The 23,917-nt window shown below is 41.4% G+C and overlaps 1 protein-coding gene across 10 annotated transcripts in view; it reads right to left on the bottom strand.

The window, feature by feature from the left end:
- The window catches only part of PCNT (pericentrin), a 94,906-nt gene that overhangs the window by 29,942 nt on the left and 41,047 nt on the right, over positions 1-23,917 (bottom strand). For 5 of the 10 annotated variants that reach the window (XM_075429698.1, XM_075429700.1, XM_075429705.1 and 2 more), the window contains 14 exons: positions 23,372-23,523; positions 22,331-22,545; positions 21,232-21,443; positions 19,614-19,776; positions 18,379-18,522; positions 15,029-15,067; positions 12,158-12,387; positions 11,630-11,749; positions 11,073-11,093; positions 8,174-8,401; positions 4,502-4,672; positions 3,346-3,498; positions 2,617-2,784; positions 1,235-2,356 (listed from right to left, as the gene is read on the bottom strand). In XM_075429698.1, coding sequence (XP_075285813.1) covers positions 1,235-2,356; positions 2,617-2,784; positions 3,346-3,498; positions 4,502-4,672; positions 8,174-8,401; positions 11,073-11,093; positions 11,630-11,749; positions 12,158-12,387; positions 15,029-15,067; positions 18,379-18,522; positions 19,614-19,776; positions 21,232-21,443; positions 22,331-22,545; positions 23,372-23,523 — 3,138 coding nt within the window. The remainder of the gene's footprint in view (positions 1-1,234; positions 2,357-2,616; positions 2,785-3,345; positions 3,499-4,501; positions 4,673-8,173; positions 8,402-11,072; positions 11,094-11,629; positions 11,750-12,157; positions 12,388-15,028; positions 15,068-18,378; positions 18,523-19,613; positions 19,777-21,231; positions 21,444-22,330; positions 22,546-23,371; positions 23,524-23,917) is intronic. The other 5 variants (XM_075429699.1, XM_075429703.1, XM_075429706.1 and 2 more) reach the window with 5 other exon arrangements.

Raw genomic sequence — 23,917 nt, 5'->3', positions numbered from 1 at the left:
TTTTCACATCCACGTCATACTGCCAGTCAGGACGCCCAAAATCCACATAAGCCTGACACCTAACTTATTTCCTTTCCTATGCACTCAGAAACTTTTCACGTAAGTCACCTTACTAACACCTATCACCTCTGTAAGCCAGCCTTAAAAGACCGTAAAGTTAATATATGACAGACCACTACAGCTCTTTGAAAAACAGGTCACCTGGGTCCTACTGCTTTCCAAAAGTGCACATTGGGTTATCTGGAGCAAATGGTTCTAGAAAAGATTCAGAGTAAATATGAGAGACAGTCACAGTAAGTAAAACTTTCTAAGAAAACATGATACATGAGAAAGTATTTCCAAGTGGTTCTCCAAGACAGCCATAAAGCACAGGGAACACAGTCTGGTAGCTTGACCTTGGCCAGCTGCCAGACGCCCACCCAGCCGCTCTCTCCCTCTCCCTCCTCAACAGATCAGGGGAAGAAAATAAAAGTGGAAAGAGCTCACGGGTGAAGATAAAGACAAGAATATCACCAATTACTCTCACTGGCAAAACAGATTTGACTTGGGGAAAATTTATTTAATTTCTTGCCATTAGAGTTGGATGGCAAGAAACAAACACTGAAACAGCCTCCCCGCCTTTTCTCCCCAGTCTCAATTTTGCTCCTTCATTCCAGACTTCTCTGCCTCCTCCCCTGCAGTGCGGATACTTGCTCTAGCACGGTCTCTTCCATAGGCTGTTTGTCACACTCTTTCCCTCACTCCTCACTGCCTGTGCAGCGTTTTGCACTTTCTTAAATGTGTTTTCACAGTGGTGCCGCCCAGATAGCCAATGGGCTCAGCTGTGTCCTGCAGTGGAACCAGCTGGGCCCAGCACTGAGCAGCCCCAGCCTTTTCTCAGAGGCCCCCCTGCAGATCCCCCACTGCCAACACCTTGCCACCTCCACCCAGTCCGTACCTTAGGATCCATGCCCAAAACCATATCCAGCTCAGAAAAACTGACTCGATCAGTTTTCCGCATGTCCTCGCCCTGCTAAACCTTCCAGGCACCTACCTCTACCCACTGCTGGAGAAACTACACAAAGATAGACAGACCTCGACTGACTCGCCACAGCCATTTTTATGCCACAGTATTCATCTTCACCCTTTCTTAAAGCACTGAAAAGGATAAACTTTAGGGCTTTATGACACACAAACCTGGATGATTTTAAAACACAAATAATACTATTTAAAAAAAAAAAAACAACAAACACACCAGTTTATCAGCAGCAGAAGCCAGCACTGCAAATGACTGAGCAGTGTTTGCTTCCAGTTCTTCCAGTTCCTCCATTCCTTTTTTCAGGGCTTCGCCTTTTTTTCCTCTCCAGCAAAACGGCTTGAGAAGGTCAGTCTCTTCACAATCACGTTGCTCCTTTGGCTTGTACAACTCCAACTGAGAAAGAAGTTCACCTCTTTCCAACTGTAAGGCTTCAAGCTCTTTCATATATGCCTCCATCTGATCTTTCAGTTTTGCAGTGGTATCTTGCAGTTCATTGATTTCTCTCTGATATGCTACTTCTTTCTGGTTCAGCGCCTGCACCTGGAAATCAAGCCTAGAAACTTCTAGCTGAAGACTATCAACATCTTGAGCCTGATTCGCATCTCTCTTTTCCAACTCTGTTTGAAGCTCTGCTGCCTTTTTTGCTAAGCACTGCAACTCGGTTGTGTCAGCTTCTCTTTGATCTGCCATTGTCTTTATCTGCCTGTCTTTCTCCAGAATATTTGCTTCCCTTTCTCTCACAGTATCTTCAAGTTCTTGAATGCGGGAAGAAGTCATCCTTGCTTCAACCTCTCTCTGAGAAAAATGTGTTTGGAAAAGGCTGTACTCTTCCTGAAGCGCGTCATATTGTTTTCTCAGAGAGGTTAGCTCTGCAACATGCTGCTCTGATGATTCTCGTAATTTTTGGCACTTTTTCTCCAAAATTTCGACTTCCATTTTGAATCGCGATTCCTTCTCTTCGAGTTGCTGCTGCAGAGCTTCTCTGGCAGTTGAGACAAGCTCTAGTTCCTCCTGAAGTTCTCTCACTTTGAAAAGAGGCAATGCATTTCTGCTGTTTGGATCAATATCGCCCTGACAATCCGCCAGTCCCTTCCTCAACTCGTTCTGAAGGTTCTCCACTGGCTCTCCCAAAGCAAGTTGATAGAGATCATCCTGGTTGTCACTAACTTCATGACATACTGGTCCAAATTGTGCCAGCTCTTTTTGAAGCTTCTCAATTATTCCATGGAGTTGCTCTACCTCTTCGTCTTTGTCTTTACGCAGCCTTTCCTGGTCACCGCGAAGGTGCTCAACAAGTGATTTGAGTTCTTCAATTTCAGATTTTTGGTCTTCCACAACCTGAGCAAAAGGATAAGGTCCAAATATTACTGTATGTAGGTAGAATTACTATTGCACATAGAGTTTAAATTACATTTTAAATCTGAATCATGCAGGCATTAAATCACACTTAACAGCAGGAAGAACTGCACACTTCAGCTGGCAGCTACTCAGAATACTCTCTACTTTAAGAGAATTATCAAATAGATTTCATTTACAGTAAGATTCTGTATACCTTGCTTCCCTCAAAATCAAGCAGTGAAGACAGTCAGTATTCTTACTTTATTCAGACTGTTCTCTAGCTCGTGCTGGAGCCTCTTCATCTGCTCATTCAAGTGATCGATTTCTTCATTCTTTTCTTTAAGTAGTGCTTGTGGGAATGACAAAACTGAGGAATCGCTAACACCCAGGTCCTGATTTTGCTTCACATGAAGTTTTGTTAGATCCTCCTGATCAGAAAAACCAGCAATCTCATTAGAAAGGACCTACTTTCTCTCACAACCTACTGGCAGAACAGAACCAAGAGTTTCATTTAAACATTCTCCTCCTTACTATAATCTCAAAGAACTCAAGAACACAACCACAGCTGCTTTGTTTAGATTTGTACCACTGCCGCAACGTTTCTCAACTTTCAAGGTAAGACAGGAATACTCTAGCCACCAGACCGACAACCAATCAGTTTTGTAACTTGTACCATTTGCTATGGCCACAGAGGTCAGCAATGCACGCAAAACACTGCAGTTCATAATCTGTCAGGGCTAGAAAAAAGCTAAGCTTTTTATTTAAATCCAATGACTCCAGAAGATAATGCCATAAGCATGAATCTAGAGGATCGGGGTTTTTTGTTCTACAGTAACCAGCATTAGCCTTGTAACAGTAATGCAATATTCCCTTGACTAGAGAGCAAACTAAGTATCCATTTATAACATCATGAGATGAAGACCACAACACCCAAGAAAGGAGGTCTTCTAAGGTTTTAGCTGGTGCATGCTGAAGCTGAGGAAACCTACCTTCAAGTGTGCATTCTCCAACTGAAGCTGGCTGATGCTGGAAGTGCTAAGGTTCTTTTGCATCTCTAACTGCAAGTTCAGCTGCAATATCTCCTCGTTTTTACTGACCAAATTATCTTTATATTGTTCTAGTTGCTCTAACAAGCTTGCAATCTAAAAAAAAGAAGAAAACGCATAGTTGTTTCAATTAAGTCCTCTTATTTAAGCAGCAAAGATAAAACTTCATTCATAGTCTTCTTTACTGCCAGCAAGTAACCGGCAAATTCTGTGATTTAAACTCTCTCTAATCAATTTGCATTAATAAAGTACTTGAGACACAAAAAGGGAGTAAGAAGCTAGTGTTCCAGCCCCTCAGCTGTGAAACCAAAGTATTGCAAAAGTGGTTTTCCATTTTCTTTAAAAAAAAATAATAATATCTAACTGCTCATAAAACATCTGTTCACTTCTGTTCTGAATAATCAAGGTTTTTATTATCTTGCTGCTATTGAAACAATGGCGTACAATTAACCGGAGGATCACCCATGTTGTTGTTCTTTGCACATTCTAAACTGGTCTGTATGTTTGTATATTACAGACACTAAAATAATTATGTAATATCACATGAACATACAGGGGGGATGTGTATGCATCTGTGCATGTAAATCCAATAAAAGTTCTAGATAACGTAACCAATTACACCAGGTTTCAGCTTAGCTTGGCACAAGAGCTCATCGCTAACATTTTCTGGCTCATAAAATAGAGAAGGTCAGATGACACCATTATAGGTAACCGTCCTTTCCTTTTTTAAAAGGAATTATTGCCCACTTTCAAACAGAAATATATCTACCTCCTGCTCCAATTCAACTTTGGAAGGAAATGAAAATCGGTTTACAACAGATATCGATCAGTCTCAAAGCTGATGTGAATGATCACAAGACAGTTTCCAGTGGCAAGGGAGACGGACAGACAGGGGGATTACAAAACAGAACAAACCAAGAAAAAGGAAGGTTAGTTAACACCAAAGCAGAGACAGTACTGGGTAAGAAGGCATGTTTGCCACACCATTAGTCACCGAGTTTTTGAATGGCTTAAATTCCCAGTACAGAAGTTTGCCCAAAGTGTTTCTGCAGTCACATGAATGACCCGTAAGTCTAGAGGACCTTGCCAAAGCTCTTACCTCTCTCTCTCTGGTCTGCAGTGCTTCCTGCTCCGCCTGCAACTGCTCCTTCAGCACCGGGGCAGACCCGCCGTCTGCTGGTACCCTGTGCCTCGCTTCGTCCAGTTTAGACTGGAGGGCAGAGATCTGAATCAGGTTGTTGTACTGCTGCTGTTGCAGCGCCTCCTTATCCTGCAAAATATATATTTTTTAATGTTAGAATTAATTGTTGTCAGATTTGTAAGCAAAACAATCCCGACGACATACTTCAGCATCCCTGACAAATCCCAGCACAAGAAAAGTACGTGATCCCAATGGCCTAAAAAGAAACAGGAATTCAAAACAACTGAATGTTTTTGGCTCATTTAAGTTTTCACCCCTTTATTTTTTTCTAACCCACGTTTAACAACTTCTGAAAATCTAGCATTCAGTGATGTATTATACTTTCTCAATCACACAGCATTTTATATATCTAATAACCCAAACATCTTGTTCTTGTAGCCATTTCCAAATTTATTATGATACTATATATTTGCCGAGCTAAATTTATGAGGCGGAGACTTAATTTAAATTCAAGAGACAGAGAGTTTTGGGTAGATCAAAAACCTACTATAAATACACCATGTTAAGTCAGAATGTGAAGCACCAGCCCTAAGTTTCTGTCAGATCTGTGGTCTGGCAAGCTACCATAGTTCTACTTATTTTAAAAATTTCTCCATAGCTCAATACACATACCTCTCACGGAAGGGTTATTTTAGACTCATCATATGATTTGCCATAAAAATAAGTAGAATATGACCATATTTTCTCTAATCAAAAAGAACTGAGACCCAGAGTACATGCATATAGCATCTACTGATCCTACAATGAAAGAAGCATCAATTAAAAAATAAAAATATAAATTACCAAGGTAATGCTGTATCACAGTATCAAAACAGCACGCCCAAGAACAGGTATTGCAAACAGTTCACGTCCACACTGCATAGGCCACCTGCTACCCACCCACTAGCCCCCAGCTTTCGGGCCAGCTCTGTGGCTGTCCAGGCACACACGGCACATGAGAGGAAAGGAAATTATAGGGGAGGCAGGCAGTGAGGGTCCACATCTGTGTCATTCACACCTAATACCACTGGCAGGATAAAAAACCAAAAGGTAATAATTATGAAAGTATCAACTGCACTTTTTTGGGTAGGAAAGCACCTATCACAGAAATTGTTTGTTCTGAAGGGAAAAATGAACTCTTCTTGCCACTGCTGCTGTACACGAAAGGACACATGTAACCATGAAACCCAAGCAACAACAGAGCCTATCTTTTTTCCATTTATATCAACTAAAAATAAGACGTTATTCACTTCTAAAGCTCATCTTGCTCACTGACAAAACCCCTCCAGCAATGATGTGCAAATCCAGATTCCTGCAGAACTGGGCTGCCTTACCTCAGACGTTCCTGCACGTACCAGACAGCAGAGCTGCAAGCGTGCCGCAGCTCGTGGCACGGCTCTGCACACAAAAGCGAAGCTTCTCCTCGCATTCTCCAGTTGCTATGTCCCGAGGTTGCTACAGTGACCCAGCAAAAGCAAGTGGCAACCCAGGCAAAAAATCAGAACTTTGTGTAATGCAGCTTCGCTGTAAAACCTTCTTCTGGATGCCCACACAGATGTAGTCTAATGTGGTACCTCTTTCCACCGATACCAAAATCCATAGGACAGCAGACTCCTGAGATGAGCCCCATTTCCAAGACCCCAAACGAGCAACCCTCCCAGCACAACCCTGAGCAGCAGCCTCAGTGTTACCCATCAGCAGCCCAAACAACTAGAAGGAATTGGACCAGGAGAAAACAAATACTTGCTCCGTGCACATGACGGCAGGGTAAATGGATCCGCTAGCTGTGAGTTTAGTCAGTATTCTTCAAAAAAAGATACCATTTCATATTCAAAATTATTCTCTCTAGACCTATTTCTTACTAGCACTAGTACCCATGATCTCCAATACCTACATTTTTCATATGCTGGAATTTGGGGGATGATAAAAGATCCGTAATTGCCATTCACATCAAGTGTATCATTACAGAAAAATTTCATGACGTGCAATCAATCATTCTCAGAGCTCTGTTGGAACTTACTGCACAAAATTGCTTCAAGTCAAGCTGTTACAATGCCTACAGCTGGCAAGTTGAACAGTACAGCCTTGTTTAAATCTGATGAATTAGTTTCTCGGGGAAAAAAGAAAACAAAAAAAAGTCTGAATTTGGCTTATATAGGATTTTTAAGAAAGACCAATTTCCTGGGACATTCAGACAGCTAAAAGAACATTTTGAATCTGCACGGATAAAGAAAGCCTGTTTATCAGCAAGCTAAGATTTCAGAGGAAAGAGCAATGTGCCAACAGCAGCACCACAGTCTCCACCCACCCCAAGGCAAGTCATACAGAAAGCTAACGGGTGCGGCTTTTGTGTGTTTGGATAAAATCACAGCATAGCTTAAGCTGGGCAGGGTCTTTCGAGCTCTCTGGTCCAACCTCCGATGCAAAGCAGAACCAGCATGGCCCTGCTCAAGGCCTCAGCCAGCCGAATTCTGAACATCTCCAAGTCAGAGATGTCACTGCCACCCTGAGCCCCTTTTCCAACATTCAGCTGCCCCCTGTGCAGCCATTTCCCCCCACAATTTCACTGGAATTTCCCTCGTTGCAGTTTATGCTTTTATCTTCTCATCCTTTCACTGTGCACCTCCAGGTCTGACTCCATCTTCTCCATAACCTCATATTATGTGGTTGGAGGCAACAGTAAGATCTCCACAAAGCCAAACAAACCCTGTTGTCTCAGCCTCGCCTCAAAAACCATTTGCTCCAGCCCCGTAACCGTCCTGCTGGCCCTTTGCTAGACTTGCTCCAGTACGCCAACGTCTGTCTTGTACATGGGAGTCTAAAACCAAGCAGCTCTCCAGATGGAATCTCACAAGTGCCAAGTAGATGGGAGTAACAGCACCTAATACACTGAGACTGGCTACTCTGTATCACCTTAGCTGAAGCTAAAACAAAAATATATTTTGTTTAATATTTTAAAAATGAAAAATAATGGAAGCAAATAGTTACAGAATTAGCAATTAAACTAACAAATTTAGTTTAGATCATGCCATTCTCAAATCTTCTGACTTGACAAACACACCAACAATACTTAACCAAGGAAAACTGCTGGGAGGAAACTGAAACATTTGGTTCAAGGTGGCAAAAAAGGTATTTGTATTTTACCCAACATCTGAGTTACCTTTGCCAAATGGAATGAATCACAGCTTCGAGTTAAGAATTACAATCTGCAGTAGTAACAGAGCACTAAAAATTCTGGAGTATGCAAGCGGATCTGGCTCTGAAGGCACACAGCAAGAAGAGCGACCAATTATGATATGAATTTAAACACTGTTATTTATTGAAGATCCATGATGTTTAATTATTTTCTCAGGAACTTCCAGAGAAGCAAAAGAGCAGCTCTAATGCATGCAAGTATGACAATTGTCAAAAAGCAGTCTCTGTAGGAAGTAGGCTTATAGTTCATAAAACCAGAGTTTGTTTAAAGCTGCAGCTGTGACACCTGCCATTAATACAACAGTAACTCACCACTAGGTGCCTAAACAACACCGTAACACAGTCATTGATGACTGCACAACCCCACTTCCATTTAAAGAAGTATTTAAAAATTACTTGTTTCAATTCGGTTTCCACTTTCTTCATTTTCTGCAGCTGTTGTTCCAAGTGGTGTACAGTCTTTGAGACGTCAGCACCGCTGTGCTCCAGTTCTCGGATCTGTGCCATCAGTTTTTCTATCTCTTTATCACGAGCTGTAATTTCTCGGTGGTTTTGCTCCTTTTCTAACAACAGCTTATTGTAATCATCTATCTTCTCCTTTATTTGTGCTTGCAAAGATTCTACCTATACAGAAATGATATACAGATATTCAGGCAATATAACAAACTTCCAGTTGGAAGCCATAGTAATTTCATGTCAAAGTAGGTGAAGTTTTACTATGGACTAAACTACGCTAAGATCCCAGGTGAAAGTAAAACCAGATGTGGACAGAAAGGATGAACAAGTAACTTTGTAAAGTCTCGTTTTCCAAATGCAGCAGCTCTTGAATACACATTTGATTCCTCTCTCTTAATATTTGCAGTATTCTAGCAAAGTGCTGGATGAAGGCATACTCTCAAGGCCCAGTGGTCACCAGAAGGGCCCTTGTGGCGCGGGGTTCTTTTGTTGATTTTTTTTTTTGTTTGTTTATTTAGGATTAAAAAAAAAACCCCAAGATTTCATGAATTCTTACTAATAGCATTAGATGTATTTCTGTAACCTCAGAACTCCTTCCTTTGAGGAATTCCAGCTTAAAGAAAGATACCAAGAATTGAAAGGTAAATATGCAGTGCAATATACTCCATTCCTGCAAATCAGAGATTCACAGTAGTAACATAGAACAGGTACTCTTTTTCCAAAAATCGCTTGAATATGAAGAGGATAACAATTTTGCATTTTAGCTCACTGAGATCCAACCATGCACAGAGCTGCAGGAAAACAGTCACTCATTCATCCCAGTAATTGGCACAAAGGCAAGGCTAGGAGCTTTGGTGGGTAACAGAGGCAGGAGAGAACCGAGGGTGACGGAGACTACGTCAGAAGTGATAAAGTCATTCTGCACACTGAAAGCAAGCTCAGAGAGGAAAGCAATAGGAAACCTTCTAAAGGAGAAATAATTTGGTCAGTATCAACGAGTAAGGAAGATGAGATTTTACAAAATAAGTGCTTTGTTGACCAATAAGTGTCTGAATTTATGCAGATTTCACTTCAATACTATAAAATAAAAATTCTTTTTCTTGATACAGAACTTTACATCTTCAAAATATTATAGAGATATTACTAAAGCATAAAAACACCTTCTAGCAAAATACAGAAAAATAGAGTTAATTTAGTCAAATTAATAAGCATGGAGAGCATCACAGACTGGTTAAGAGAACCAAAAGTTATTAACATTATATTTTCAACTGCTTGCAGGCACATAGACAATTGCTTAATTATGTACATATCTTATTCCCTTCTCATCTCATCAGCAATTAAAAAAAAGCTTTTCGGAATGAAAAAACTCATTTAGAAGTTTGGTACTTCCTAATGCTGTAAAATTTTGGCATGAATCACCAGAATCCCAGACAGTAGGGCACTTTAAATGTGAAAAACTTTTTTTTTTTTTTTTTTTTAAACACCACATTGCTAGAAAGCTAATGCTGCCATTCTGCAGCTGAGGAAGCACCTTTCCATCCTTCACCCTCACGGCATGCTCTCAGATGGCAGTTCCCAGTACCAGTCGGCACTCTTTTCACAAAATCATTCCACCTTGGCCCTAGAGAGCAGCGGAGAGAACAACTAAGAACTTATGCTCTAACTCCCACATGCAGAAATTAGTTCAAGTGAACCAAATTGTTTCACAGCGAGTTAAGCAATCACCGACATTACAGCTGCATTAAACAACCGTACAAGAACTGTCTAAACCCTGGTATTTTATTTTGGCACAGATTGCGTGCATATCTCACCCTACTCACAAGTGTCATCTGCTTGGTTACCTCGTGTGCCTTTCTCCAATTAAGTTTTAATCCTTTCTGAGAGAGGTTGCAAAGTTACAGCAGCTAGTCTTAATTTTTTTCCTCTTCACTAATCCACCAGCACACGAGTAACTAACTGTCATCCACCTACTACTTTGGATAGAAGGCACGCTGTTGTGTTCACAGTTTGACCTATTTTGAATAACCTGACATACCTCCTTTATGATTCTGTGTGCCCCAGAGGTACATCATCTGGGTACAAGCAGATATCCAACAAGTCATGTGGCCTTCAGAACAAAACTCTTTGCCATTCTTTTTCTAATCTTTGCCACAGTGTGAATAACACATAGACCATGCGTGTGATGGACATGAAAAATCTTAATGCCAGATAACAGCATTCATGCAAATGAGACACCGAGACTGATGTAATCGCTCTACTTCTTGCGCAGCCTAATGAAGACCTATCAGGTGTTACAGAGACAAGTGACAATCAGGTGCCCTCCAGCATGGAAAATTGACTCTATCACAGATTCAGTTGTTCCTACAAGATTTGCTTCTCTGACAGCAAAGTACACAGTTTCATGAACTGTACATAAATGAATAGATAGAAATGAAATTAAGTAGTATACACATGGGAGCTGCCTTAAGAGCAGGGCTACAAACAAAAGCTGAAGGCTAAGGCACAGCGTATCATCGTAATTCTGTTATCTGTTTCGTACTCCAAACCTCATCTTCTTTCATGCCAAAAAGCTCTTTTACAGTAAGTAACTGCCTGTAATACGTCTGAGTAATAAGCCAGGAGACTGAAGCACTTATGTACAGGAAATTAAATTGACAGCAGTTCCTCACTCCCTGCAAGAATTCTGCCTCTCTGAAACGTGTATCCTTACCTCCAAGTCAAGCTGAAGCAGCCTTGACATATCAAGAACAAGAAAAAAAGCCAAAGCAGATCTAATTATTAGAAGGGATAGGAAGGAAAGGGACAGAAAAGTTAGAGAGGTTCATGCTGTTTTCCGTACCTGTAGAATCAATTCATAGTTCTGCATAATGTTCATGTATGGGGGGGGGGGGGGGGAAACACCAAAAAAGCAAACAAAAAAGTTAATCTTTGAAACCAAGCATCAAACAAATGAACATGTGAAAAAAAGGACTGATTTATAAACTTACATACGACAAGGCATGCAAAGCACATCTCTTATTACAACTGTTCTAGCTGGAAAACCTAAACACATTTAGAACGCAGAAGTCATGCCTCAGGCGTGCTCTGTAGAGCAGAGTGTCTGTATTGTTGTCCTCCTCAATTAAAATTGAAATTAAAAGTAAACCAGACTCATAGGCTGCAAAAAGTTACTGTAACGCACATGGAACATTTCTTTCCATCTCCATAAGAAATAACGTTAAGTAGACTCTCACTGCCTCAGCGCAGCCCACTCAGTTGGGGGAAAAGCTGCCCTCTGGGTGACAACAAACCCCCCCCTCCCAGTCTCTCAAAAGCCAGTGCCCCAAGACAATACAGGTTTTGGTATTTAATTGTAGTAAACAAACTCATTTGGCCACTAAGTGTGATTTTACTCACCCTGGAGTCTTTGGGCTCTCCTGAAGTCTGGGATTTTGATGAAAGTTTTAATCGTTCTTCCAGTTTCTGAATTTCCTGCTGAAAATCATCACGTTCATGTTCCCTTTCTATAGCTTGTTCCTGTAAGCCCAGCCAGAGACAACCTTTTTTAAGAAACTTTGCATGTCATTAAAATATTGAGTATAAGAAGATTTTGGGGTTTGTTTTTGCGGTGAAGAAACTATGCTCACCTAAAAATAATTAACAACTATTAGTAGTCCTGAAAGACTTTTTGACTTCAATGTACATACAAACTACCATTAGCAATTAATAAAAACAAAACAAAAAAAACCTTTAATACTACAGAACAGGAATTAAAAAAAAACTACCCCTTTTTTTTCTTCTACAATACTAGAATACCAAGGTCTTAATTTCAAACAAAACGGAAAGTATCGCATTTTAGGAACCATCTTCCCAGTCTCAGTCCCAAACTAGGAGGAGTATTCATCACCTCCAAAACCATGGAAATGTGGTACCAAGCTTGCTTACATCCATGAATTGCCGCTGGTTTTTAAGCTGTTTTTCCAGAACTTGAATTTGCTGTTTTAATTCAGCAACCTCCAGTAACTGTGTAGCCAGGTCCTGATTACTATTCAGCTGCTCTTCCAGTTCGACCTCCAAAACTTTCATCTGAGAGCGTAAGTTGGAATGGTCCTTTTCTGCCTGACACTGAAGCTCTAATTTCTCCTTTGCTAAAAGTTCTACTTCCTTGAGTAGACCTGAATAAGGACACAAAAATAACAACAAAGTTGTTAGTGCATGGTATAAAAATCAAATTGAGTTTAAGATGAAATTCAGTAACCTGAAGAATGCCATTTTAAGTTTGCTATTGGTTGCTAAATACAAATCACAAGATTAATTAAGGACTTTGAGGAACTGCTGGAGATATACACCCAGACTACATATCTCAAAAAGCTCTAGTCCTAGTAAGTATAAGTACTTTCTGCCTCTGAGTGATAATCCACACCTACATTCCAACTACATCTCACTCCAAGCACTAATTTTGCAAACTCACGATTACCGAGAGTGGCATCTCCGTTGCCTACGGAATCACAACTGCACAATCGCTGTGCCATGCTCCCTATTTTTCTAGTGCAGTGCTAAATAACCACATGGACTAAGCTCTGAATTTCCTAATCCAGTGGTTCACTGGGCTGTGGATGTAACTTGGGCTCTGCCTGCCACAGGCTGCTGCCATCGCGCGCTGCAACAGAGCCAGGTTATCCAAGGCTGAAAGACACAGCCCAGAAAAAAGCCGACGCCAGTCTGAGTTCCCTCAGGAGACCGAATCCCAGCCACAGCCGCACAACAGAGCGGATCATTTACCCAGCACTGTCTTCTGCCAGGCAGGAGCTGGGAATACACCAGTACTGTACCGTACGCGCTTAGAGAGAGGAGGGCAAGGTACGGCGTGCGCAGATACACGCGCCCGCAGGAAGGGCACGTAGGTGGGCTGGGACCCCGAGAAAGGCACTGACGCTCTCGTGGTCATTAGTAAGCCGAGGGCTTCTTTTTATTTTCAAAAGGAACACTGTTGCTTTCTGAGGAACAAAATACTCATTAGATAAAACTGAAATAAACAGTCACGGTCACCACCTCAGACAGAAATGCAAGTTAATGTAAAAAAGTAATTAGGCTAATAGATTTTACATGGAATTTAAAGTGTATCATGGAAAGCAGGTATCAAATTTTTCCAATCTCAATACATGTAATCTGTTTGAGCAGTTTTTAAATTTTTTTTTTTAAGCACACATCGAATTGTATAAATATAATGTCAAGCAACATGAATAGACCACCAGATCACAGATATGTTTCTTTGTAGGGAAAAACCTGCTATTTATTAATGCTAATTCAAACCATGCAATTCCAATGCCTCGGCACGCTCCTCCCTGTTCCCAAGATCGTCATTAGCAAACGCCAAGCTCCATTCTAAGAGCATTTTATTAGCGAGGCCACTCTACTCACATTAGTACTCCACATCAAAGAAGGGAGGGGGCAGCAGCTTTGCAAGGAATCAGCCATGTCAATCAACTCCAAACCATACGATTTTTATGTATTGTATTTTCCACATACCACAACCAATTCCAAAGCAGAGGAAGAGTACTACAGATGGCTGGGGTGGGGGAAAAGGGATGATTTTGAGGGTTCAGCACTTGCAGCAAATGCAGCTGCTGAAGTTCTAATGAGCTGCTAGCAAGAGCTGGGCTGTAGCTACCCGGAGAATGCTAGGTTAGATGTTCCTTCTCACTGTGCGGGCAGCAGCAAGTTTCAGAACAGTAAGGTGGTTACCAAAAATATTTTAAATAAAAATAGTGTTTGAGGGATCTGAATGGACAGACAGAATAAAGATACAGTAATGGACAAGACAGTCCAGTGCATCTTTTTAACCCTAACTGGAATTTACCTAGATAATTATTTTTTATTCACCCGAGGGACTTGGTTTACCCAGTTCACACCCTTTGGGGGAAAAGAAAAAGTCTAGAAACAAGAGACAGTGAACATGCAAGAGAAGACAGCTACGAATATATATGTATAAATAAAATTAATCTAAAAATGTGGTAAGGGAATTATATTTTGAGTAGACCACAAAACCTAATCCTGGCAGCTCTGAATTTATCAGACTTACATGGTTGCTACTCAGAAGTTAAGTATGCACACTCTAGTTTAGGAGGAAAGTTAAATAAATAAAAAAGATGCCCCTTCCAATATGGCACCTACAAATTTTACTTCAGCCTTAAGACTTCCATACTCCGTGTAAAACTCTGCTGATCCTTCTTGCTTGTTTTCGGTTTCATTTTTCCTCCCATACCTAGCCAGCCTTCCCTACATTTCTGCTCCCCCCTTCTTTTTTCTGATCTACCTATCCATTCAATCACAGTTCCCTAGTCTCCCTTAGACTTCTCCTTCAGTTCTTGCTGCATTTGTTTTTTGGCTCTCCATTTCACATCAAGTCAAATATTTTTTCTGGTCTTCTCCCTTTCATTTAATCATTTTAAGAGCCCACTGTGTATCAGCAGCAGCTCACAGCAAGCTTAGAACCCACCCCATCCCCTCAGCATAAAAATGAAGCTGGCAAATTCGAAGATAATTGCACAATGCACTTTAAGCCAACAGCAGCAAAACATTTTTTTCCTTTAAATATTGATCAGTGAATTGAATATTCTTAGTTTGGGTTGCTTTCTAATGCATCGCAGAAGTTGTAACTTTTTTTTTTGCCAAGATACACATAATCCCAGTAACTTCTTGGGCCTATTTACAAAGTACTATTCCTCTTTGTTAAATCAAAACCAAAACTATCAACTCATTCACTCAGTGTTACAGCAACACAAATCAGAAAAAGCCACACTGATCATTACAAACCTGAACCTTTCTTTCGTGCTACGTTAGCAACAGGTGTTCCTAGAAATCGAAACACAGAGATGTACAAGACAAGAACAGGACATTCCATCTCCTAAAGCACTAAAAATTCAAATGCAACGCAGACAGTGCCTACCTTTCATTCAGAAAAAAAGCACTTCATCTTTATTAAGACACAAAGCTCCTTACAGCATACGTTGATCCATGTCTGTAATTGGACTAGAGCTACTACAGAAACAGTTTTACATTACAACCACGCAAGTTTGCTGCAACATTCTTGGCTAGTCACTTCAGCATTTTCTAAGACAATATTCTCTTTTTGCAGTTTTCCCCAGACAGAGACAGAATAATTATTGCCTCACCCCCCCTTTTAGTCCCTGCTGTGGGATTCAAAGCAGAATTCGGTCCAGCGGGACTCACCGGCACAGACTTACAGACTCTCTAATCTGCCATACTTCTCCACGACACACAGATATCCTTGCATTCAACAATACCACAGAATTATTTTGCGTTCCCTGCAGTACATATTCCTTGAGGCCATAACTACTGTCGCAAAGCAAGCACAACGTGTTTAGTTCCAGTGACAACCCCTGAACCCGCTGATGTTCTGCTGTCTTTCCCCAGAGACAGAGAAGTCTGCCCCAACCTCTTCCTCTGCTTACTGGGGCAAATGAGCGTAGGCTCTGTAAGCCAAAACAACCTGCATGAGATCACTACTCAGTTCTCTCTTTAGGTAATAGTAAGACATTATTAAAATGTTATATGAGAGGTCAGAGACAGACACAATGTTTAATATTAACATATCTACTATACTTTTTAATAGGGCTTGTAGCAATAGGACAACGGGCAATGGTTTTAAATTAAAGGAGGGTAGATTTAGACTAGAGGTAAGGAAGACATTTCTTACACTGAGGTTGGTGAAACACTGGCACACGTTGCCCAGAGAGGTGGTAGATGCCCCATCCCTGGGAACATTCAAGGCCAGGTTGGATGGGGCTCTGAGCAACCTGGTCCAGTTGCTGGTGACAGGGGTGGAAGGCATGTCCCCTGAGGAGCAACTACAGACTCTGGGTTTGTCTCGTTTGGAGAAAAGGAGGCTGAGGGGCAACCTCATTGCTCTCCACAGCTTCCTGAGGAGGGGACGTGCAGAGGGAGGGGCTGAGCTCTTCTCCCTGGGATCCAGGGACAGGACGCATGGGAGTGGTTGAAAGCCGCACCAGGGGAGCTTCAGACTGGACATCAGGAAGCATCTCTTTAGCGAGAGGGTGGTCAAACACTGGGAAAGGCTTCCTAGAGAGGGGGTCGATGCCCCAAGCCTGTCAGCGTTTAAGAGGCACGTGGACAATGCCCTTAACAACAGCCTTTAACTTTTGGTCAGCTCTGGTCAGGCAGTTGGACTAGATGATCGTTGTAGGTCCCTTCCAACTGAAAACATTCTATTCTAGCTGAAAATGTCCCTGTTCATTGTGGGGTGGTTGGACTAGATGACCTTTAAAGGTTCCTTCCAACCCAAACCCTTTATGATTCTACATAAAACACGAGTATTTTGATTGCACTATATTTGAAAGGTTGAGTGCAGAGCCAAAAGGAAGAACTCCGAAGGACGTTAGCCCACAAGACCAGGAAAACGGTGGAGTCAAGAGTCAGAAGAGAGGTGAAGAGCAACAAGGTGAAGAGAAGAAAAGACGAGCTGGGGGAGAGGTGAGAGACAAACAAGAGTTGCAGAGGAATGCTACAGTATGGCTGAAAGCCAGGTAGGAGTCTACAACAGAGGCTCCTGAAAAGTGGACAGATAACTGCAACATACAGACTGTGTCAAGTCAAACACACCCCTACAGAATCTGGGTCCATACCCTGAAACCTAGCATCTTTACATTCTTCTACTACCGACAAGGGAGACATTCACTAGAAAACTGTTTCTTGCTGTCCTTATTTTTGACTAAGCATGTGCTACATACAGCTCCCTGTTCTACAGTCTGCTCAGGCAGTAAAGAGCTAAACATAGCTGAAGGTGGCATTGTGGTGACATAGCTGAGGGTAGCGTAATGTTGGCGTTAGCAGAAATGGAAAGGCAAGTGATCCCAAACGATAACATCTCTACTGGAAGATGATACAGAGAAGTTCACTTACACAAGTACTAGAATGACGTTAAGGCTGTCAATTCAAGAAGCCAAAACTATATAACACTATTTCAATGATTCACAGATTCATCATTAAGAACCAGCATAACCCAGTCTTGAGTTCCTGCATAGAGCAAGTCTCATAACACCTCCTGAATTTTCTTCTTTGAATCAAAAAAAACCAACAAAAAAACAAACTTACATGTAAGCCAGCTATATTACATACCAAGATTCTGAATCTTTATTAAATCACTGCTGCCACTGTTAAAACGTATGCTCCTTCATTTGCAGTGTGAGTTATCACAGCCTCAGCTTCTACTCACTATTACTAGACCCCATCCAGTGCGTTGAAGAGTTCCCCTTTATCCTACTCCACTTCCCCACACAAGCTCCCTGTAGTTAGCTTTTATCACATCATACACTCTGTGGGGCCGAGGGAGTGATGGAGTGGGAGAAGGAGTTCTGTGGATTGCTTATTTGCACCTACTTACCCGAGTTTGATTTGGCACTTCAAGTGGCTGTCTTGGGCTTGCAGTGAATCACCCTTTATAGAGAAGTTTAAGATACTTGCCTCAGCTTATCCTCTCCAAGAACACTACCTCATTCAGCTTTTTCAACCCATGTGCTTTCCTTTAAAAACCTAAGCAGACATTGAGCTTGATCATTAAAATCTTTCCACGGGCACCCTTAATGATCACACGTGTGTGTTTCGACAGGACAAGGCTGGGGAGCCGGGAAAAAGTTTATGCATGAAACTAAGTACTCATCACCATCATAATTTTTTTGTAATTCAAATTATCTTCCAGGAGTACTTTATTTCTTCCATCATTAAGCTACCTCCTTAGTCCTGGAAGCTCCAACTCTTCTCTGACTGCAGTGTCAAAAAAATAGCATTTCAGTTACTAACTAGGTGCTAATTCTCTGTTGCAATTAACTACCTGTAGTTAATACACAAATACACACCTCCTATTTTCTCACGACACTTTCCATTTCTAACTAAGTATAAGACTACAGCAGTACTCTTCACTAACAGTAGTATTGTCTTACAAGCAGAGAACCAGCTGTTTTATTGTATTTTCTGCTCTTCCAGGAAGACCCTGCTAACCTCTGTACCAGACTGAGCTGCTCACTAGGTCATCAAACCCAAGACTGACTAATTACAGAAACATATTGCAGTGTACCCTGCCTGGAGACCATTTGTTTTCCACCAATAGTGTCATACCCACTCCTCACCAAGAATTGCTTGCTCCTGCGTTAGCTCCTGGAAGCGTTCACGCATATTCTCCAGCTCCACAACAAGGCGACGCTCAGATTCCTCTTTCAGATTCAAGGCTTCTTCCAATGCAGCTTTTTCTGCAACATAACCTTCAATAATGCCTAAAATTCCAAGTCAGAATGCAAATAAAGCAACAGACAATCTCATCTACTGGAAAAAAGCAGTCTGAACACGAGTACACAATTTTTTGCAAATAGGCAGGTGACATAGAAAGGAAGAAGTGCAAGATGACTTAAATTTACACTGTAGCTACGCTTTTTCAAGTATCTTAAAGAATGAAATGTTCCAGTTAATATATTCTAACAGTTTTTATGAGGCTGCCATGTCACAGAATGTCTCCAAACACGCAGAATGTATATGGGGATCGTTACGCCTGGATGGCCTGGGATCACCTCACAACACGAGAGCCTGACACATCCTCTGCTGAGGTTCCAAGAAACAGAATCTCCAGAAAGTAAGATGAAGTGTAGATTCAGAACCTAAGAAATCCAGAAATGATTCACAGAAAGGAAGGAAACAGGATTTTGTAAAGATGAAATAAGCCTAAAAGGAACACGGACTGAGAAGAGGGAAGAAAAGCAGACGCCATGATGAGGGAGAGAAGCTCAACTTGAATTTGCAACAGAAACCCTCAAAGATTCCCCTAGATAAAGTCGAAGACCTGAAGTTGTAATCTTCACAAGGAGGAATCAGACAGACGATACGCAGTCTGAGATACTGTTGAGATCAATGGCCTCAGCCTTTTTGTCTCTTCTTAGAAAATCTCTTCATGCCTGCACTACCATCAAATAGCGCTCTAGTTCGTGCTGAACCCTTCAGAGGTCAGACAGGTGGGCTGATTTACACTGGGACTATACATTCTTTTCAATAATCCAAGTTCCCATGTTTAGACATGCAGGAACGCAAACTGCTGTTTTAAAAATTACAGTATTTTTCACACACAGTCAATGGTATAACTATAGGACTAAGCACTATTGCGCTTGCCCCAGGGAAATGCACAAAGAGAATTAAGTAGTAGATTTGCAAGAGCAGACCCATACTTCGAGTAACTTGGCAATCTGAAAAGCAGAAAATGGATTACAGACAGGCAAATCAACAACAAAAGACACAAAAAGTATATCACAGATACTTGTAGGAATGAGCTATGAGTAAATGACACTGAAATCTCTTTATATTGGTTTCATCCTCTTACCCTCTGCTTTATGAAGCTCTAGTGCCAGCTGATTCTTGGCCTCACTTTCCTCACTGAGGCACTCCATCAGCTCCTGGTGGTGACTAACCACTTGGGCAGTTTCCCGATTTCGGCGGCTGAATTCTTCTTCAAATTGCGCATGGTTTTCATGCATCTTCTCCAGCTAGAAGTAAACAATTTCCCCTAGCATCGGATCTTGGATGCACATACAATGTATTAATACTACAGACATTTAAACAAAAACCTTCTTAATTTTTTGTAACATTTATGCATTGAGGTCCAGGTTTTCAAGTTTCAGTTTAGTACTAGGTTGACCTTGCCCAAAACCCCTGGACACTTTTGTGACTCCTTGTACTCACATACCCATACTTTCGCCACAAATCTTCCTTAGGCCTGTAAGTTTCTTCACTGTGCATAAAAAGAGATACCTCCCTGTTGGCTAAACTGCTCAGCTTGACACTTCGTTACTCTTAAGTTCTTCAAGAGATTCAGGCGTGTCTAATAGACAGTGAAGTCAATACATCACCAGGTTTCCAAGGTAGGGCGCCAGTTATCTGACACTACGTATCCTGCACTCCTATGCGCAACGTCTCAAGTTCAAAGGTAAAGAATAGAGCAGCCCCACTCCTGTTTACTTTATATTTAGCTTCTCCTGGTGAACATTTCACAGACATAAGAAAAGTATGTTTGAATGCAGCTGATGAAAGTGACTTAGTATCTAAATCTGCCACGGCTCAGGCAAGTGCTTTAACCACAAGTTAGCAACATGCTAGTGGAACCAGCATCAGTACCTAAAAGTACAAATTCAAGCACCTCATTCTAGGAGGTATTTTTGAAGAAGGTGAATATATATTTCACACAGACACTTCTCTCTGGTTTGCACAAAATACCTGACGAAAAGATGAATTTCAGATATATTCCTTCCCTTCATATTTTCTCTTAAATTAGGGGCTGCTTTAATCAACAAGCTAATTTCTGTAGCACTGAATTCAGTCCTCTAAATGTATACAGTACTCAGACATCTACCTCAGAGTTACAACATCTCTTCTCAAAGCCAAATGTCTAAACACTGCAAAACTCAGCACGGAAATACTCATATTCTTTTATGATATTGAGTTCAGCTCCTTTCGTCACAGTTAAGCAGTATATAATTACAAGGACGTTTGCTTGTTGCTGTCTATATAGTCCCAAAACATTTTAACATGCGACTGAGCTTTCTTGAACCTCCTTATCAGTGCTGAAGAAGCACTGATGGAGTGCGATAAAACCCCCTCAAAAACCCATAACTCTCAGTCTCCTGAAGTTACCAAATGCATCCAAAATCCTAGTTTAAATTTACTTAAGGCAACCCATTTGTAGCTTTCCTACAGAATCTGCTAGAAGAAAAAAAACACAATTCATTAAAGTCTCATTTATAAGAAATGATCAAATAAGGACAAAATCTTCACAGCAAGAAGCAGGGGATGCACATGCCTCCCTACACTGATAGCTTGTCATGTATTCGGACCAAATTCGTTTCTTTTCAGTAGCCAGTCCTACAGGGTGCTAAATACACAAGCCTTAAAACAGATTCCACATTTTCATTGTAATTATACATCTACACAGACTAAAGTTTTACTTGTTTAGTTGATTCCGTAACCAGTTCCAGAAGTCTCTCCACTGCAGTGCGCAAACGATGACAAATTTTCAGTGTCATTTCTTCATTTTCGCATGCCAATTCTGGCTTTGCAAAAAGACTTTCACACAAGTATTGGCTCAAGTCAGACCCCTCGTCAGTCGCTGGAGACAGCTGGTTGTGTTCTGTGAGAGTCTCATCAAGTAGCTCATCTACTGAAAACAAGCAAACTACTTCAAAATCTCAGAAAAATGACACAGAACTCGCCACTCAGATAACAACTTGTCCTGGGTTTGGCCAGGACAGGGTTAATTTTCACCGGACTCCAGGAAGGGGCACAGCTGGGGGGTGGGGGCTGACCCCACCTGCCCAAACAGAGCCCGGTATTCCATACCATGTGCCGTCAGGCTGGGTTCCGGTGGCAGGGGTGGCGCGGCAGGAACTCACTCGCGGCTCGGGAGCGTGCGGCGCCGGTGCGGTCCGAAAGAGCGGGTCTGTTTTTGTCGTGTTTTCTCCTTATCTGTATCGTTCTTGTTCCTGTTTCCCTCTGTTTGCTGTTCTGTTAAACTGCCCTTATCCCGACCCACCAGTTTCTGCCTCTTTCTTTCCATTCTCCTCCGCACGCCGGCGGGGGGGGGGAGGGGCGGCCGCGTGGCACTTTTGTTGCTGGCAGCAGCCGAAACCAAAACACAACTGACACCAGACAGTGACATTGATTGGTCCTGAAGATGTGTTACAAGGTGAAAACTTGTACACATCTATAACTCAGGTGTTGACAAATCAAGACAGTCTTTCATGATGTTTGGAAATACTGTGCTATACAACCAGGCCTGAAACTCTGCATTCCCCAACTTCCTCTTTCCTGCCCTATAATCCACTCAGCCTTTTCCAGCAACGTTGTAGCAGTTGCACTATTAAAAGAATTAAAACAAAAGAACACGGATAGACACTATCTTAAGCGTGAAGCAACTTTGAAAGGGACACGGAAAACACTGCAATAAGAGCCATCTCCCTTCTGAACCTCATCCATGTAAAAGGAAATGAAAAGGTATTTTTCCAGAACATGAATTGGCTACATCCAATTACGTAGATTTATACTCACCTTTTTCTAGGTGATGATTTTTTTTGGCTTTCAAATGCTGCATGAATGCCATTTCTTCCATAATAATGTGACTTTCTCTAGAATCTCCAGAAGCCAGACTGTCATCAAGGCAAAGACCAATCTTGCTACAGATGAGGTCCTCAACAGCTATCGTGGCCTTCACCAACTCCATAAGCAATTTCAAAACATGCTGATAAGATTCCTGCAGTTTTTTCCTAGAACAAAAGCATATCGAACACTTCAAAGATTGCAAGTACTTGATTTAAAAGATGCTTTGAACCTACTGAAAAACTGACAGTCTAAAACCTGTATCTTGCCATAGCTTGACAGTTATCAGTGAAGGTGATTCAGACGACTCACAAAAAAACTAAGGTTATTTTCACAGAGCAGGCTCAGCAAAAAAACCTTTGTCTTCTCCACAGGTAGACGGAGAGATCATACTACAGTCACAAGCATCTCAGGCTTCCACATCTGTGGAAGCACCAGCAGGGAGAACATGTCTGCTGCTACAGTATCTGTAATGTCAAAATAATTCGGGGTGTTCCAGCATAGTAGCCAACAAAAATTATATTTATGAAAACATTGTAGTTTTAACAAAAATAGTAAGCCAGGTTCTCAAAGTTGAGAGAGGGAATTCTTCTAGAAGCTTATTCAGTACAGCAGTTTCCCTCTAGCCCATGCACTCCAATGACACACTAAACCAATCTACATTGCACTGCAAGGTTTCTATGGCCAAGAGGCTTTCTCCATTTCCTAGCTTTTTCCAAGATTATACAGTGGAAATCCCAAAACACTAAAGTCTCCATCAGGCCACAAGAAAAAAAGGAAGAAAAAAAAAATCCTTGCTTTCCATATCAAGGTAGGTTGGGATTTAAAAAAACCCTCAAAAAAACTTGCAAATAAAGCTAATATATTATCATCCTACACTATTAATTTGAGCTGACTTAATTTTGCCTAGTTATTGATTTCTTTATGGAAAGTGAGAAAACAAGCAAACAAAACGCCAACCACTCAACATTATATAACCCAAGATGTATGAACCTTTCATCCTTGGACTGCTCGATATCAGATCTCAACAAGGCTACTAAATTCCCTCCTTCTTGGTTTTCTCTGTCCCGCCGCTGAAGGAGTGTCTCCAGTTGGGAGTTGGTCTCCTCTATTTCATGGTTTAAAGACTCCACTTTCTTTTCCAGCTGTGGAAAACAGCAACAAAATCGATCATTTTGTCTAAACTACAAACCTCACCCAATGATCTTACCCTTTATCACTTTCTACATATTCACACAATCATCATCTGCTATTACATAAATTTACTTCTACAAGCACTAGAAATGAAGGACAGCAGAACGATGAAAAATGAATGGTTATTTTTTCAGTTCTCCTTCTCTGATGTTGATTTTGCTGCAGGGAGCTGCCTTGCATTCAGACTCAGTGCATATAAGTAATGCAAAAAGTTCATAAAAACTTTGCATCATACTTTAGTTTGGGCTTAATTTGTGTTCATCATTATGCCTCAAAGACACAAAGCGATGTCCTAGCACAAATTTGACACTGTAGCACACAAACCTGAACGGCAACCCGATCCAG

The sequence above is a fragment of the Opisthocomus hoazin genome, chromosome 9 (genome assembly GCF_030867145.1).
Source record: "Opisthocomus hoazin isolate bOpiHoa1 chromosome 9, bOpiHoa1.hap1, whole genome shotgun sequence".
NCBI classification, from domain to species: domain Eukaryota; kingdom Metazoa; phylum Chordata; class Aves; order Opisthocomiformes; family Opisthocomidae; genus Opisthocomus; species Opisthocomus hoazin.
The sequence above is the reverse complement of the archived record's forward strand: the minus strand, read 5'-3'. Positions and strand labels throughout refer to the sequence as shown.